Consider the following 18,066-nt stretch of genomic DNA (forward strand, 5'->3'; position numbering starts at 1 on the left):
AAGTGAAAAGATAGCCTTTTTTCCCCCTTCCACCTTCAGCATGACGCTCTTTCAACAGAACTTGTCAGTCACACTTGGGAAGGAGTTTATGACATAGGTCTTGAGATAAAATTTAAGCCCAAGCCCTTTTTCAAATGCTGATTATTGTTCTGAACTGCAGGTAACTCAAAGTTGCCCAATCAAGAAGTATGAATTGCATGATTTCTTATAACCAGATATTGGAAATAAAGATGGGGGCCAATATTAAGATGGTGTATAACTGGACATGTCCTGGGATTAGAACAATGGATAGTTATGAGTAAATAGGATAGAGCAGAGAGGAGAGTCCAGGCTAGAAGAACCAACAGCCATGCCCAGGGGGAGGATGGAGCATGACGCAAGCCAAGCAATGGTGAGAAGACCAACATGGCTGGAATGGAGAATTATTTTTGAAAAGTAGAGGGAGACTGCAGAACTCTGGAGGGTCTTGGCTCATACCCAGATGCCTCATTCTGATGCTGAATAGAAAGCCACTGTTGGATCTGGAGCAGGGGCAGGACATAATGGAAGCGGTGTCTCAGGAGGATGAATCGGGCATTGATGTCCCAGAAGACTTGGAGAGGGGGACCCTGGAGATGGCCGCTGTGTGTTCCCGAGGTGGAGGGGACACATCTGCAGCTGCAGCTATTCTCCGCTGTTTACTTCATCTTAAAGCAGTGACAGAAGCCCTTGTGGGTGGTTTTTTTTTTAAACATAAGCTAGTTTGAATTGGGGTTCTATCCCTTCAGAATCAAAATTCCTGAACTTTAAATGCTTTTTGGAGTTCTGTGAGTTGCCTTAGGCTTTGAAAGAAAAGCAAGAATTTAGGAAAACAATTGGGAGTCGATGTAAAGGTGGGAGTGAATCACACGTCTGCTCATGAGACCAGGTTAAAGAGGCACGTTGGGGCCAGTGGGTGGCCTGTGCTAAGCCATCGCTCCAGCCCTGGTGCTGCAGCTGAGATCTAGGTACTCTCGTCTGCCATGCAGTGTGCTTGGGACTTAACCGAAATCGCTTCCAACCAGCAGAACCCTTCCTCTGCGAAGTCAGTATCTCTTTTTGTTGTTCTTTTGGGCTCTTCTCTTTTTTAGATACAGTTTCTAACCTGCTAACAGTATGTCTATTATATCTCAAACGAGATTTGCAAAATCCCTCCCCCCAAACTACATGTGTGTTCCTGTGTAACTTCTCGTGGTGGTGCTAGTCGTCTCCTTTCCCCAGATAACCTTTGGGTTATCTTGGCTGTTCCTCTCCACTGATTGCTCTCTAACTCATTCTGGTGTTACCTCTGAATTTTATCTCTCCACTGTGGTCTCTGTTTCTTGCCTTCAAACTCCTCCCCCATCTGCCTTTCCATGTTCTCACTATCTCCAGCCTCCACCCCTGCCCATCCTCATTCTTGTACACCAGTGCCAGTATAATCCTCCAGAAGCACGTGTCTACGTGTCTCATCCAGCCTCCCATGATGTGTGCGGGGGAGAAGGTAGCCACTTAATAGCTCGTCTTCATCGTTTCATTCCTTCTGTCTAAAAATCTTCAGTGAATCCTTACTGCCAACCAGATGAAGTCTAAAAGCAGCCCTTTCTCATTGGGAATCAAACTTCACAATAACCCTAATGTGTTTCTTTCTGCTGCCTTACTCCAGGGAAAACCAGACTGCTAGGTTTTTCATCAGCTCCCCTCGCCACCTTCAGTAGTTTTAACTATGCCTGATTTTAGTGGTGATGGTTACTTCATTATCTACAAAATGTATATATTTTGCTCTTTCTTGCTAATTCTACACATTATCTCTCAACTTCCTGTTTTGATGGAACATAAGAGTCAACTCACTTATATTAACTCTCTGCTTCCACCTCTTCCTGCTCCCAGTTTCAAATAGGCACATCACTCTCTCTGCTTCCTATTTTCATCTTTAAACAATACATCCACCTAAAGCTCTTTTAAATTAATTTGACTCCCAACTTTTTAGAATAAAAAATTAGTAACATCTGCCCTTATTTCATCTTTTTTTCTGTTTAGGATTCCTGTTCATTGGATATGGAAGTGCCTGTCTTAAACATGTCTTCTTTCTCCCTCTTACTTTTTCTTTTTTTTTTTTTTTTTTTTTAATTTCTGTATCTTGATGCTATTTTCCAGCACTTTGGTTAAATAAATAGGTCTCATTGAGAAGATGACACTTGAGTAAAGAGAGGGAGAAGCCACGTGGCTCCAGGCAGAGTGAATAACTAGTGCCCAGATCTTCTTGTGGCAGCCGGGAGTGAGGAGAAGGGACTGGAGAGAACAGGAGGGTGGACAGGGCAGGTATGAGATGCCTCAGAGGCTGGTAAGAACTTGGATTCTGAGAGTCCTGAGGAGTCAGGAAGGTTCCCTTTTCCATAATATTGTGATCTATTTTATGAATTCTGCCCTCTCTCTCTGAAGATATTAACTAGAAGGTTTGGGGTTTTTTTGTTTTTTGTTTTTTCTTGTTGGCTTGTTTATTTCAAGTTTTCTTCTGTTCTCTGAAGTCAGTTTTCTAAGGGTTTTATTTTCTTGTTGGTTTATCTTAGTCTTTTCTTTAAAGATTTTCTTCAAGGGTCTGCCAATCCTTTGTTGTCATTTGACATTTAAGAATGCGGGACTGGGGAAAAAAATTAAAGGACTAGAGGAGCTTTGGAAGAACATGGATAGGAAGTAGGTACTTAGCTTGGGACCACTTTATTCAAAATAGAAGGTAAAGAAGGGATTTACCCTGGGGTTCTATGCCCCATACTAGGTACCTTGATTTTCTGCAGTTCAGTTACTCAGTTTTTTAATTGAAAACCCTTCTGATACTTTTTCTTCATAGGCTAGTACTCTGCTAGGCAATTTGAATTTTTTTTCTTAAGTGTAACACTTTGATTAGAATGTGTGAACACTGCTATGTATTATAAGTCTGTGGCCTACCTCTGTGGAGGGCAGTTTGGCAATAACTGTAAGTTTTTTAAATTGTGTACATTTTAACACAGCAGTTCCACTTCCAGGAAATTATCCTCTGCATATATTCACACATAGTAAACATACAAGGACATTTTTTGTGGTGTTGTCTATATTTGTGATATGACTGAAATCACCTAAATGCCCATCAATAAGGAAATGGTTAAATTATAATTCAGCTACTACAGTGGAACTCTATGCAGTCATTAAAAAGAATGAGTAAGCTCTGTGTGGACTAATAAGGAAAGAGCACCAAGATACTTTTAAGTGAGGGGAAAAAAGCAGGGTATGGAATAGCATGCTATGACGGTGCCTCTGGAGAGAAACAGGGCCACCATAAAACGGGGTTAGAGGGGAGATTTGTTTTTGAATTGCATTCCTGTGCTTCTAGTACCTATTCAGAAATAAATATAACTTAAAGCTTCTAGAACTTCCAGTATGGAAATTCCTCAGAAAACTAAAAATAGACTTACCATATGGTCCAGCAATCATCCCACTCCTGGGCATATGTATGGAGAGAACTCTAACTTGTCTGGGCATATGTATGGAGAGAACTAACTTGAAAAGATACATGCACCCCAGTGTTCACAGCAGCACTATTTACAATAGCCAAGACATGGAAGCAACCTAAATGCCCATCAACAGATGACTGGATAAAGAAGATGTGGTATATTTATACAATGAAATACTACTCAGCCATAAAAAAGAACAAAGTAATGCCATTTGCAGCAACATGGATGGACCTAGAGATTGTCATTCGAAGTGAAATAAGCCAAAAGAGAAAGAAAAATACCATATATCACTCATAGGAGGAATTTTTTTAAAAAGACACAAATGAACTTTGTAAATACAAAACAGAAACAGACTCACAGACATAGAACACAAACTTATGGTTACCAGAGGGGGGAAGGGGAAGGAAAGTGATAAATTGGGAGTTTGAGATTTGTAGACACTAACTAATATATATATACAATAGATAAATAAGTTTATACTGTATAGCACAGATATTCAATATCTTTTAGTAACCTATAATGAAAAAGAATGCGAAAAGGAATATATGTATGTATATGTATGACTGAAACATTATGCTGTACACCGGAAATGGACACATTGTAAACTGACTATACTTCAATTTAAAAAAGAAAGCTTCCAGAAAAAGATATATTTATATCAGAATTGTAAATGAAAGACTTCTTCCTGACTTAAAGTTAGTTTGGGAGATTGCATTTACTTTGCTGTTGGAGAGGCTGGGGGGCCTTGTAGAGGTCCTAGTCTCCGTCACCAACTCCTGCACCTTCTGTGATGTTTGTTTGCACTATGGCTGCTGTCCAGCAGTCCCCAAGGCCCTCCTCTGTCCCTGTAGCCCATTTTTTTGCTTCCGAAGTATTGTCACCCTTCTTTGCCAGCCACCCCTGTGGGTGAGCCATCGAGCAGGCCCCACATCAAAAACAAGAGTCTGTGAGGCCCCAGGTCTTGGCGAGTCCAGGTGAAGCCTGGTTTTCAGCACAGGGTTTCAGCAACACTCTAGTCTCACAGACCTGATCTCAATCATGACCATCCTGTTTCCGGGATTTGATCTTCTGGAGATCCTCTGGTCTTCGTAACCTTTGTTGGTCAAGACTGGTTTTGATCATCAGGGGGTTTTATAAATGATAGTGGGTATAAAATTGTCTCACCTGTACTATCATAAGGGAGGTCAGTGACATTTTTTTCTGCCTAAGCTTAGACTAATTTAACTTGAAGGTAGACAAACATAGATTTATCTCTGTAATTAGGAAGGAACACAGCTTCCTAGACTGATCCACAGTGAGACATTTGTTTGCATTTACCCGAGATAACAGCTTAATCACTCACCTGAGACAGAACTTAATCATCACTTACATGTGATGATGCCGGAATCCAACACATTCTCAGCAGGAGAGGTAAAGGGCCTAGGAGATTGATATGACAAGAGAAAGGAGTGCAGCGTTTACTTAAAACCCAGAGACTCTTTCCAGGAGGAATGATCGTTGACACCGTGTAAAAATTCTAATTCTGAAAAACTATGAAATCTGAATCAAGTTGTCGTCAGTCTGATAAGGTCTAAGGAAGTGACGAATATTGGACTGTTGATAGGGACTGTCCAACCTGTTTTTTTATTTATAGGCTGTGGAACATTGTGTGGCAGTGTCTTAGTGAAACCAGCACTTCCTAGCTGGTAATAAAAATGTCCCCAGGTAGGTAAAGTCAGGCTTGGTTGGTGTAAGCGTTTCTATGTGTCTCACTGCTCTGAAATTCCTACTGAGAAGCTTTCAGGGCCCATAAGTGGCTTAAATTGAGCTGGAGATGGGAGAAGAAATAACCTGCCAAAGCCAAGTGAAGGTTGATCCCGTGTTCCCAGCATCTGCTGCTGCTTCTGTGGATACTTAAAACTGCCACTCATTTATCTGTCTTGCCGCCCAGCTCTGAGCATCCTCCTGGCCAGCAGGGATCCTTCAGTAAACATTTGTTGAAAGAAGAGGACTGGTTTGGTTTGTTTAGTTGACTCTTTGAGTTGGTGTCCCTGAAAGGGCTTTATCTTCTTGTTTTAAAAAAAAAAACAGCAACTGAATTTTTTATTTTCATGACTTAAGTGAGATCTGTTATTTCCTCTGCCTTGTCAGCGAGAGTTCAGCTTCACTGACAGTAACTTTACAGTTACTAAGAGGCCTTGAGGAAGCGGCCCATTTCCCCTCCCACGCTCTCCTCACTCAAACACAGGCGAAAGTCTCTGCTGTTCGGATTCTGCATACTTTCAGTTTGCTGCTGTCAAGACCTCCACAGTCAGGGGTACCTCCAGGAATCATCTTGCCTGTGTCAGGAATGAACTTGTCTGAGTTTCCATGGTGTCTTTAAGTACACAAAAACCTGAAATTGAATTGACTCATAGATGAATTTCACTTCCGCTTTGAGAAGCTCCAGAATTAATGCCACATCAGTCAACACTTATAAATGACTACAATGAGCAAGATACTAAGCTGAGTGCAGCAAAAAAAAAAAAAAAAAAGTTCCTTGCTTTTAAGGATCTCAGTCTCGTAGGTGTATTGATAAGGCAATTGGGAGAAAAAAGTTAACAGTGCGAGGTGTTAATTGATGAGGGGGCCGGTGAGTTGTAAAGCCAGCAGCAGCAGGGCCCAGGTGACTGGGATGGAAGGCTCTGTGGAGCCTGAGCTTGTGCTCGCTGGGGAGGCCTTCAGAGGAGGAGCCTGTTTAGGGAAAAGAGGGGTGGAGACTCTCTAAAAAGAAGTCATTTTAACCTGAGGACACCCAATGCTCTGTCATTAAATGACACTGATTGGGTGGGTTGGCATAGAGGCGAGCTCTGCAATCCAGTCAATGCAAAGCTAGGGGCCCTGAATCAGGACCACCACGCACTGAAGGCACAGTGCCCTGCCCTGCACAGGGAGGTCAGGGCACAGACGGGCTGAAATTCAGCTGCTGCGCTTCCTTGGCACCTTGGTGCTGGGCTCTTTCTGCCCAGAGCTAGGGGCACCGTTTCTCTGCCAAGCTGTGCATCAGCAGAGCTGCATCCAGGCAGAGAGTACCTTTGAAGGGTCCTAACCAGGAGTGGCTCTGTGAGTACACAGAAGTGCCATACCAGACTGCTACCTCCCTGCCTCTGAGTCTTAATCTGGCCCTGCATGGAATTCAGTAAATGTTTGAATGCAGAGGTGGATTACTGAAGTTCCACACACACTTCATCTCTCTACTTAAAGAGGGACTCTGAAGTGGATTTCTTACACTTTTGAAGAATAGGAGTAATGTGTGTGTGTGGTGGGGGTGGAGGTTAGAAAAGGCAGAGATGGCTTGAAGGGCCGCTAACAGTTCTAAATTTTTTTGAGTCCATAAGTTATTAAACTTGATGCTAAATTAAAATGAAATCATCTATTTTAACCCAAGCAATATTTCAAGGCTTCCCATGTACCTTCTGTCACATAATGCAACTCAGTTATGGACCGAGCCCTTTTATTGTACATAAGTGCTTTAAAAGAATTAAAGAAGTAGAAGGTTGAGCCCATGTCCTCAGATGTTTACCTACTTAGGAAAAGAGAAATGCTCACTATAAAATGAGAGCATCAACCATTTGTAGAGATTATTACTCAGATACCTTGTCAGATGTACTTGGTCTTGATTTTGACACTACAATAGGACTCCTAGTGCGAGCTGGAATCTTCATGTGCTGTGAGAAGTGGTAAGCAAGCAGCCACAAAGGTTCAAGTGACCAATAACATTTCCTGCCTGTGCAGTTGTTTGCAAGTGAGAACGCCAAAGGGGTGGTAAGTTAGGATTAGAATTAGCTAAAGTGTCACAGCAGTGCCATCTTCCTTTGTGTCTAGCCACCGTGGAGTTCTCATATTCTAGAAGTATGTCTTGTGAGTCCTCCGCTGTGCAGGCTGACATCAGAGACGGCCTGATCTGTGCATAACACCTTGTGTTGTCCCTTACCACGTTCCTTCCTCTCTTCCCGTGATGGAAACGGTTTCCCCTGATCCTGAAACTCAGGGAGCTCACCTCTATGCCCACCGCATTGCCCACCCTCCATTCATTTGTGGTTCAGCATGCGGACCTTCTCGACTTACTATCTCCTTTACTCCTTCTTTGACCAAGTCAGACCTCGTTTTCCAAAAGCCTGTTGAGCACAATTATCTACCAGCATTGTCCTAGACCTTGTAGGCAGAATAAAAATCAGTAAGGTTCTCCTTCCACACTGAAGAGCTAATAAGGGGGCTTGATGGAGACATGAGTGTTGGGGGGATGGCTGGGTGGCAGCGGAGAAAGGAGAACGGATGTGTACACAAAGGCAGATGGACAGACCTGAGTTTGAATCCCATCTCAGAAGGACACTAGTTCTGCAAACTTGGGCAAGATAGGGAATCTGAGGCTCTCAGATAGTGAATATCTATGAAATGGGGGGTAAAAATTCCCACCTAGCCTGAGTGGTGGTGCGGATTAGAGACTGTAAATTGCTTAGAGAAGTGCTTGGTGAAATTGACAGCCACCCAAATCGGGACCGGAAAACTACAACAAAAGGTGAATAGTGACATAAGTGCAAACAGAGCAGGAAGGCTCACACCTGGCAGGAGGCCACACGTGAGCCCTGCGTAGGGGCCCTCCCAGCCTCCAGGTGATCTGCCACGTCCCGGGTGGCTGGGCAGGGCAGAGCTGGGCAGCGCAGGACCCACGGGCTGCCAAACTGGGAACAGCAAGTCCCCACAAAGTCAGACATTTACCTACACTGAAACCTGCACGTGTTCCTGAAGCAGGCCTGCCCTGGAGCTCCTCCCCTGGGGGCAGCAGCTGAGGAGGGGGAGAATGGAGAGTTGGAAAGGACACAGCTGCCCAAGTTGACTTCAGCCTCTCGTGGGGGTTGAAGATCATTCCTCTCTCCAGAAAGCAAGGTTACTTCATCGTTTCTGCATTCTCCCTCCTCTGGATGTTTAAGGTGAAGCGTTTTCTCTTCTCCAGCTCAGAGGCTGAGAATGGTGTGGAGGAGAAAAAGAAGGCCTGCAGGTCGCCAACAGCCCAGTCCCCTGCTCCGACCAGTGAGGCCGAGTCCCAAGACCAGAAGAGAATCATTTCCCTGCGGTGAGTCCTCGCACTGACTCTCTCTGTCCTTTTGGCCTTTGGGGAGGTGGGGTTGCTGGAGGAGCTGATGTGTCTGGTTTTGTGGTGGTTGAATTAAGATCTCCTATAGGCAGATAAGACCCCCGAGAAAGAAGTGGGCCTGGTACTTGCCTTCCTCTCTTACCTCTTCCTAGCAGCCTCTCTGCACTTTCCTGCCCCAGCCTTCTGCAGAATTTCTGCCCCTTTCTGAAAACACTGATTTTGCTAAGTGGTAAACCCAGGGTGGCCCCCTCTCTGGCATGCAGTTATAAAGCACCTGGAGAGGCTGGCAGGGTTGCTGATGCGGCCCGCCCGGGCTGGAGTATCTGCCCAGCCTGTGGGTGTGAACACCTGCTGTCTCACTTTCCTGGCAGCCAGGAAAAGAGCAGAGGGGAACCCTGCCTGGGTGTGCATGTCTCCGGGGGCCACCAGTTTCCTGGGTCGGTGCTGGAAGACAGACTCAGTTTGGCCATGGGGCTGTCAGGGGATAGGCGGTTTTGAGATGGGGAGCTCTGGTTCCCATCACATTCAGGGGCACTAGTTAGGTGCTGTCTTTCACATGGAAGGAAGAAGTAGGAACTTCAGATTGCTTTTTTTACCCTTAAAAGAGAATGGTTAAGCCAAGGATCAATTATAGGTAACTGTGGCCGTTTATCTACACCTAGTGGAAGGGTGCTAGCTCTCTTATTAGAACTGTCAGAACTGCTGCCTTCTACATCTTTTGTCCTCTCTAAAGGATGAGTAAATAACTCCTGCTTTTCCCTTCCTTCCTGGCTACCCAGCCCATATCTTCTCTCCAAACCTATACCTCACCCAAGACCAAGCGTAAGTCTGCACTCGGCCCCCAGCATTTTCTTTTCCGACTGTCACTCCCAATTCTCTCTCCATCTTTTCTGCATGCCTGTTTCAACACATCTCACTTTTAACCTTTCTTTCTATAGCTGTTTCCTGTCAGAGCATCCTGCCTCACTCACCAAGCATGTTGTTTCTTGTATCTTTCACCACTGTGGACTGGCTACTGCAGGCACTCTGAAAACATGGCTGGTTTAACTCCACCTTCCCCAGGCTACGGATGAGAACAGTACACATATCATGGCCAGGGCATGCTTGTTATACTTCACGGCGTGTGATCTCTGTAGCTGCAAAGAGCCCTGTGCTTGGTTTAATGCTCAGCTCTCGCTGTCTGGAAAGTTTTTAATAAAAATTCTGCACTGGGCTTGCGGGCCTGCTCATCATCACCTGTAGGAAGTAAGATTAACACCGTTGAGAAGACACAAAGAAATCATTGTATGCAAATAAGCACCCAGCCCCACCTCAGAGCCCAGTGCTGTGCAGAAAAGCCCCTTCTGCTTGTGCTTCTTGGAATCATCAAAGGCACAGCTGCCCTTCTGTCACACTGGCTTACAGTCCATAGTTCTCCAAAGGTCTGATTGTTGCCTTGAGGGTACCATTAACATTTATTAATTTGAGTCAGTAGAGGTGATAAATTCAAATTAGTCAGTAGTATAAATAATAGGTAATTTGACATTTGTAAAAACAACTTTAATTTCAAATAGAGTACAAATGTTTACTCGTAATCTTTTTAAAAGTAACTTCTGGGGTTCTAAAGGAATTTTATATCTGTGAATTGGTTCAAGGGCCAGTAGCTGTATCCAAATCCATGTGCCTTGAATTGATGAGAGGTATTCCACCTGTGGTTTGAGCATCTGTGGACTGAAACTGATGGGGCTGGCAGGGGCCGAGAACATCGCGTAGTCCATCTTTTCACAGCAGAGAAAACCAGAGCATAAAGTCTCCCTAACTTGATTTCTGTCCCTCTGTCACATGCACAGACCACCCAAATTGCATACAATTTTTCTTATATTCACTGTGAACCAAATATTGTTTTTAACTGAGCCTTGTCCTAAAGAATCCTGCTATGGAATCATGGGTTTCATGTGCCATTTTCCCCTCAATGAACAAAAAAATCTACATAATTGTATCAAAACCTTGTTCATGTACATACATCTGAAAACGGTGCTTGCATTCCACTCTGAAATGGCTGTTTCACTGTAGGGTTGAAGATACGTGAAGACTGTACTCAAACAGAGCCAGGACTGGAATCACTTTAGAAAGAAATCCTGGAGCCCTGCCCTCTGCCCTTATGAGAACAACAGAAAGGTTTCCAAACATGTCCTTCTTTTTCATCTTGATTTCACTTCTGTTTTCCCACTCTGGGATGTTGTCTCTCTTTTCCTCACATCTAATTCCTGCTCACCCTGTTAGGCCCCGTGTATTAAACCTACATCGTCCTGTTTGTCTCTTTTCTTCTGTCCTGTTAGACTTACTGTCTCTATACCTCCTCCTGACGCCTACGATGCGTATTATTTCGGTGCTGCATCATGCCCTGCCTTTTTAAAAAGATGTTTTTGATGTGCACACAGGCTTCTTGTGCCCCCCAAGGCATTTAACCCAATGCCCCACTCAATTAACACTTGTTAAATATTAATAGAATTCTGAAACAAAGAGTCTTTGATTGAACTATAGCTGCCATTTTAATAATCAGCCTCTAGTACTCCTCTTCATACTGTTTAAAATACTTTTGAGATGATAGAGTTACTTTCACAACTCCATTGATAACTTCTCCCCTCCATAAATTACAGTTTCTGCAGTTTGAGATTACAGCCTGCTGACATCACCCCCGTCTCCTAAATCCCGTGCTGTGTCAATGCCCTTAGACTATTAGGAGTGACTGTTAATGTCTAGTAGAGAAAAATGAATGTCAGGACTTCTTGTGAGCTGGTATAATAATCAAGGTTTATTACAATAAAATTAATAAGTAGTGTAAAAAAACTCATAGACTCCTTGGATTTTCTTTCTTCAGGTCGAAATCCAGTTTTGACGGTGTCTCTTTAGTAAGTGAGAAGAACGACTGTAAAACTGAAAGCAAAAATGACTCTAAGATTGAAAGGAAAAAGTCCTCATCTTCCAGCCAGGTAATTTGGGAACGAGATGTGTCTTGTCACAGAGGGTGACAGAAGCATTAAAGCTAATGGAAGGAAGGAACACAGGGTCAGGGACTAACAGAGGCTTAGATTTTAGAGAATCGGAAAGGACAGGCAGTTCCTTCAGGCGTCTTTCATCAGTATGACATGTCACAACTGACCTTTCAACACATACTGCATGCTGTGACCTCTCACCTGACAAGTGCCGGAGAGCAGGGACCAGCCCAGAGGCCTGTGCTTGTCTGTTGATTAGCCAAGACCAGGTGAGGTGTGACATCTTTGCAGTACAATTAACGAGTCTGATAGGGCACCCGTGTGAATACAAGGCCTCCCACTGGTACACGGAGGAGGAAACCTGGGAACAGGGTCATGGTTCTCCCCCAGAAGCAGTTCTGGTTCTGCTCCAAAATACACCCAGATACAGGTCACAAAGCCGGTTCTGTGTCGTAGAGTGTGGCACACTTCCTGCGGCCAGCAGTTTGGGGCTTTTTGACACTTCAGCCCTAAATACTTGAATATGTGTATCCTAAGAACTAGACCAAGAAACTCTTGGCACACCCAAGAAATTTAACTAAAAAGCAAGTATACAAAAATGTTATTAATATAAAATCCATTTTTGAATTTCCACAACTGTCTCAGGAGGGACGTCCCCCCGTCTCTAAAAGCCCACCATGAGCCCTGCACTGACAACACTGTAAATCAGCTATACTTCAGTAAGAAAAAAAAAGAGCTATGCATTGCATGTATTTGTCATGTCACCTTTAATTTAGATCAGTTCCTACCTGCTTAAAAATGTTATTTTTACTAAATTCACATTTTTGAAGACTCCTTGGCCCAGGATATTTTTAAATTAAGCATGCAACCAGTGCTCACTGTAGCCATTAAAAAAAAAGTCTCAGTAAAGCCCTCACAGGAGACCTAGCTTTAATCAAGGAAACTTTCTGGATGCAAGATGTACTCCTGTGGGGAGCGTATAGCTCAGTGGTAGAGCACATGCCTAGCATGCACAAGGTCATGGGTTCAATCCCCAGTATCTACATCAAATTAATAATAATAATAATAATAATAATAATAATAATAATAATAATAATAATAATAATAATAATAATAAAAAATAAGTAAATAAACCTAATTACCTCCCCCCAAAAAAACAAACAAAAAAATTACTTTAAAAAGAGGTACTTCTGGAAAGCTGCATGAGCTCCCCTACTTTATATGAGGCGTTCATCTGTGAAATAGCTGGCTTGCAGGGACCAATCATCATCTGCATGGCCTGTCTGCAACTCTTGTCTACAGCAATCCTAGGGACATTTATGCCCTTGAGACCACTTCTAGTTTGGATAATAATCATCGAGGGCCTACTTGTGCTTTCTCTCTGTTGTGCTCATAAGACTCTGCCCAATAGGATGCTTTTGAAGAAGAGTGGTCCTGTGGACGGAGGACCCAGCTCTCCCTCCTGGTAGCCGTGTGGTGCCAGTTAAGTTAGTCAGTATCCCTGAGACACAGTGTCCTGACCTATGCAATGGGGACATCAGTTCCCAGGTCATTGTGGGGGTGGGGGTGGTGTCTGTGAAAGCATTTTACAAGCTGTATAATTGCTGTCTATCCACAGTTGTCACAGCTGTGGAAACAGATGCCTCGAAAATGAAGTGATGTGCAGCATGTCAGACTGTTGGGCCTTGTACCACCCTAGGGAGTTAAGTCTTGTGTGTGAAATCCTACTTGTCATCTCCCCCAACACTGGCCAAGGAAATGCCTTCACAGCAGTACTAGGGAAAATGACAAAACAAGGGAGTAGGTCCTTTAGATGTCTTACCCTGTTCAAGCCTTACGGCATCCCTCTGAGGCAGGTACTGTTTTACCCTGTGGCCCAGAGAGGTTAAGTAACTAGGCCGCAATCACATACCACAGAAGAGATGCGGCCAAGACTTAAACTCGGGGTTATCTGAGAACAGAGCTTTTAATCACTACCCTCTTCTAAGAGTACTCTCTTGTATCTTTAGTGTCCTGGGATCCACTACCTGGTGAGATTTCTTACAATTCCATCTCACTCCTTGTTAGGGACGTCCTTGTCCAGACACTTCGGCAGAAGGCTGACCACCAGCTGCATCATGGTTATAGATGACTGTCCAACCAGCAAGTCACTAATCTTGCTGGAAAATGACACCTTTGTGCCTCGCCTTCCACTGTTGTTCACTGAAGGGTTGTGTTGGAGGAGATCAGATCAGAGAGAAGGAATTCTTAAAGATACTTTATTCAGGGAGGGGCAATTTGTTACATAATTTAAACTGAAGTTACAGTTTGTGATATTTCCACAAGCGAGAGCAGTGGTACCTGTGTTCTGTCCCTCTTGTAGGACAAGGCAAACATGCACTTCCACAAGTTGTTTCTGGACGTCCCCACCGAGGAACCCCTGAGGCAGAGTAAGTGCTCACCTTTTTGACTTTTTAAAAAAATTTTCTGTGTGAGTTAATACAGGGTGATTTGTTTGTTTTATTTATTTTTAGGGGGGAGTTAATTAGGTTTGTTTGTTTGTTTGTTTGTTTATTTATTTATTTATTTATTTATTTATTTATTTAAACGGAGGTACCAGGGATTGAACCCAGGACCTTGCACATGCTAAGCACACACTCTACCATTGAGCTACACCCTCCCCCTCAAATTTGTTTTGGGTTTTTTTTGGGGGGGGGTGTAATTAGGTTTCTTTATATATTTTTTAATTAATTTTTAATTTAATTTTTTTTTTAGTAGAGGTACTGGGGGTTGAACCCAGGACCCCATGTATGCTAAGCACGCACTTTACTACTGAGCTATACCCTCCCCCTTTTTGACTTTTTAAGCTACCTATTTGAAAAGATGCTCATTGATTTGGGGAGAGAAGAGCCTGGGGACCTAATCACGAAGGGGAATAGGTTTCTGAAAGTCATGGTGTAACAGTAATGCCAACTTCATTCATTCAACTTTCACCAAACACCTTGAAAGGTAAGGGAGTAGAATGGGAAACTGAATCTCTCTACATGATATGGAATCATTGATCGCCTCCCATGTTCACTGCTGAAATGGGTTGTGATTGGATTGTACTGAGTTTTAGGATAACAAAATAAGAGCAAGAGAGGCCACCAGAAGGCCACATAGACCTAGATGGACAGATGTGTCAACCTTGAGCTTTGCAGGGCTCAGTGATCACATCTAAACGTCTGGCCAGTGGGCCAGATAAGCACCTGCTCCGCTCCGCTGAGGTGCATCAGGGCCCATGGTTCCATCCCAGCCTCCCTCGGTCTACAAATGTTCAGGCGACACGCTGGATTCCCACCACCATCTCCAAACAGGAGAGTGTGGGTCACGTGCTCATCCCACAGTGAGACCGCCTATTTCAAAAGGAGTCATTAGTGGCCATCCCAGGGAAGGAGGGGCATCATTGCTCAGATTAGCACAGGGGTGACACACCTTCCCAAACAGAGGAGACTTTTGAAACATCATTCTTGAACTCTCATTTACAATGACAGGCTTACCTTTCCATTTTGATGTTTACACTGAAGCTTGTGAGACTTTGAATTAAAAACAAACTCTCGTCCCTGTAGCTGTGTTCCACTAGAGGACTGAACAAGAGGTGAGAGATCTTTTGCGGATGTGCGTGTATTCTCTCTGCCCATCCCTGGGTCACCAACATATATACACAATTTTCATTTGAAATGGGAATTCTAAATGATGCTATACGTGTATTTGTTTTCCCAGGTTTTACTTGTGCTCTACAGAAAGAAATATTATACCAAGGGAAGCTCTTTGTATCTGAAAACTGGATTTGTTTTCATTCCAAGGTCTTTGGGAAAGACACTAAGGTTGGTATAATTATTTTTTAAAAGAAAGCTAACCACATTTTTTAATATATTGTTTATCTGACTTGTTTTAAATACAGCAATGTTTCTAAATATTTGTGTCATTATTATACTTTTATAGCAAATTTCCTTTACTGTAGTTCCAAATACTACAGGCTGTAAATGCCTCCAGATGACACTAACTTCCCTTTTTCCCTCAACACTACTCTCTCATGCATTTCCTTACATACAGGCATCTCTCCCATAACCCTACCTTAAATCCTTTTTACCAGCTGTCACCAGCAAACTCTCAAAGTTCTTCATATGGAGGGTGTGCCCTACTTTGTTTCAAAGACATACATTAAACCCAAAACAATTTTTTAAAGAAACACCAGCACAAAATGAGCAGGAATTGAGGCATTTTAGGTCGAGTCTGGAAGAGTCACATACCTACAATCCCCTGTGGTCGTTGATTGACATCTTCTCATCCTCACTAAACACAGATCTGGAGGCGCAAAGGCCTGTGACACCTGCATTAAGGAGAATAGTCTGAAGGAATCGGCAGCTTTCCCAGGGCACCACCTTCTAAAATAAGGACCTCGGACTTTGGCACCAGAAAGAAAAAGCTGCTTCCATCCCACTGACATTCCTTCCCTTTGAACTGTGATATCACACAGTTCATTCAGGCAACCAGAATAAGGAGTCAGAGAAACACCCAGGGTTTGTGGGACCTCTGAGTTTTTAATCATTTTGATTCATGCTTCTGAATAAGCAGCTTTTCTACTCATGAAGTAGCTGATTTAAAAACTCTTATTGTTTTGAATGGGAGATGTTTTATTTAAATATTCTCCGTAAAGCCACTGGCAGCCTTATGCATTAAGACCACTTAACAAATATGATGGCAGTTCCTTACTTTGGTTGGTGTTGAATCAGCAGACTAACATCAAACATGTGATTTTTATTGTGTAGGGTTATGTGCAGGTAAACATCATTTTGATTCACAGTATTATTTGAATCAGTATAATGCGAAGCAGTATTGAGTAGTGTTGCACCGTATTTCTAGATTTCTGGATTATAAGCACTTGTTCAGGGAGTGGGGAAGGGGACTGAGTAGTACTCATCTCCAGTCCAGTGGGATTAAGATTAATTCTTAGGAATACAGAGAGCCAACACCTCCAACCAAAGCAGCAGGGGTCGAAAACATTAGTGAACAAAGAATTAGTCTTTGTTAAGGGATGAGGAATTCACAAAGCCAGTGAGTGCAGTTTCAAACTAGTATGATTGCAGCAGTGGTTTCAAAATCCTACCTCTACCTTAGAGAGAACATACCACAAAAAGCTTAAAGGAGCGAGCTGGTTTTTTAAAGGCATGGACGTGCTGGAATTGCTCTTGCATGTGCTGCATCTAATCTAAGAGACAAAAGTGAGTGGGACAATGTGAACCACGATGGTGACTTGCACATTCCTTCCCCACTGAGGATGGTGTCAGGGAGACTTGGGCTTCAGCTCAGTGGCCAAATTTCCTCACTGCCAACAGGACTTAGTCCAGTGTGATCCAATATGAACTAAAAGCAACCCAACAATTTGCTCTAGGAAAGGGAATTTTCTAAGCTCCCTACCCAGGAAAAGTATTAATAAGGTGAAACCTTAATTCAATCAGGACCTTTCAGTCAGCCCGTGTGTATTTTTAGATGCAAGTAAAATTAAATGCACACATCCCATTCCATCCAGGCTCAAACTGAGAAGTGATTCATGCTTTATTTCTCAAATGTTATCTAGTTGTCATTTTTATACTCATGAAGCAGTTGATCGAGAACTTCATAAGGGTGTTTGTTCCATGCCTTAGATTATGCAAAAATCCAAATTTATAGCCCCTTGTCACTGTGTTTGTTTGTGTTGCTGCTCAGAAATAAAATGAGACTCATTTTTATACTATCATCTATCTTGGTAGAGCTTTCCAAAGTGATCCCAATTTATAACTTCTGAACTGTCTCCCACACTTCACAAGTTTTGTGGGTAGAGTTCTTTGGCAAAAGAGTTTTTTTCTCTTTAACATAGAATTTAAACTAGCCCCACATTCTCCCATAGTCTTCCATCTGGTACTTTGAGGAGCAGTAAAATAACTCTATCTCATAAACCTAAATAGGAATGCAAATATTCAAAATTAAAGATTTTCAAAATTAAAAGCTCAGTTTTCATCCTTCCAGCTGGCAGTACAAATACAAGGCCCTCCTCGTCCCCACTGACCTTGCTGAGCTCTTTCAGAGTATGTGAACCCTTTTTTACAAAACATACATTCAAGTCAGTGAGTGCACCTGCGGAGGGATTCAGGTCCTTTTCCTGCCACCAGGAGAGGGGTGTGTGACAAAGTGATGAGATCCAGTTTTGAGACTAAACATGGTTGAAGGGACATAGCATTACAGTATCAGGAACATCTGCTATTCTTTGTCGTATCTGATACAGTGTGGTCCATTCTTTGTGGCATGGAGCACACTGTATTAAAAAGAACCCATATTTTGGATCAGATTAGTTCACATTCTGTCTTTGTAACTTATTATATTTATGACCTTGAACAAATCCTATACCTCGCCAAAGAAACTCCTTTATCTCGTAGAATATCTACTTTATAGGAATGTCATAATTAAAGGACATGGTCATCTGGTAAACAGGTAT

The 18,066-nt window shown here is 43.0% G+C and overlaps 1 protein-coding gene across 2 annotated transcripts in view; it reads left to right on the forward strand.

The window, feature by feature from the left end:
* GRAMD2B (GRAM domain containing 2B) overlaps positions 1 to 18,066 on the forward strand; it is a 55,975-nt gene that overhangs the window by 22,378 nt on the left and 15,531 nt on the right. For both annotated transcript variants that reach the window (XM_010980868.3, XM_010980861.3), the window contains exons 2-5: positions 8,458 to 8,577; positions 11,459 to 11,570; positions 13,936 to 14,002; positions 15,315 to 15,418. In XM_010980868.3, coding sequence (XP_010979170.1) covers positions 8,458 to 8,577; positions 11,459 to 11,570; positions 13,936 to 14,002; positions 15,315 to 15,418 — 403 coding nt within the window. The remainder of the gene's footprint in view (positions 1 to 8,457; positions 8,578 to 11,458; positions 11,571 to 13,935; positions 14,003 to 15,314; positions 15,419 to 18,066) is intronic.

Source organism: Camelus dromedarius, chromosome 3 (assembly GCF_036321535.1).
Source record: "Camelus dromedarius isolate mCamDro1 chromosome 3, mCamDro1.pat, whole genome shotgun sequence".
NCBI classification, from domain to species: Eukaryota; Metazoa; Chordata; class Mammalia; order Artiodactyla; family Camelidae; genus Camelus; species Camelus dromedarius.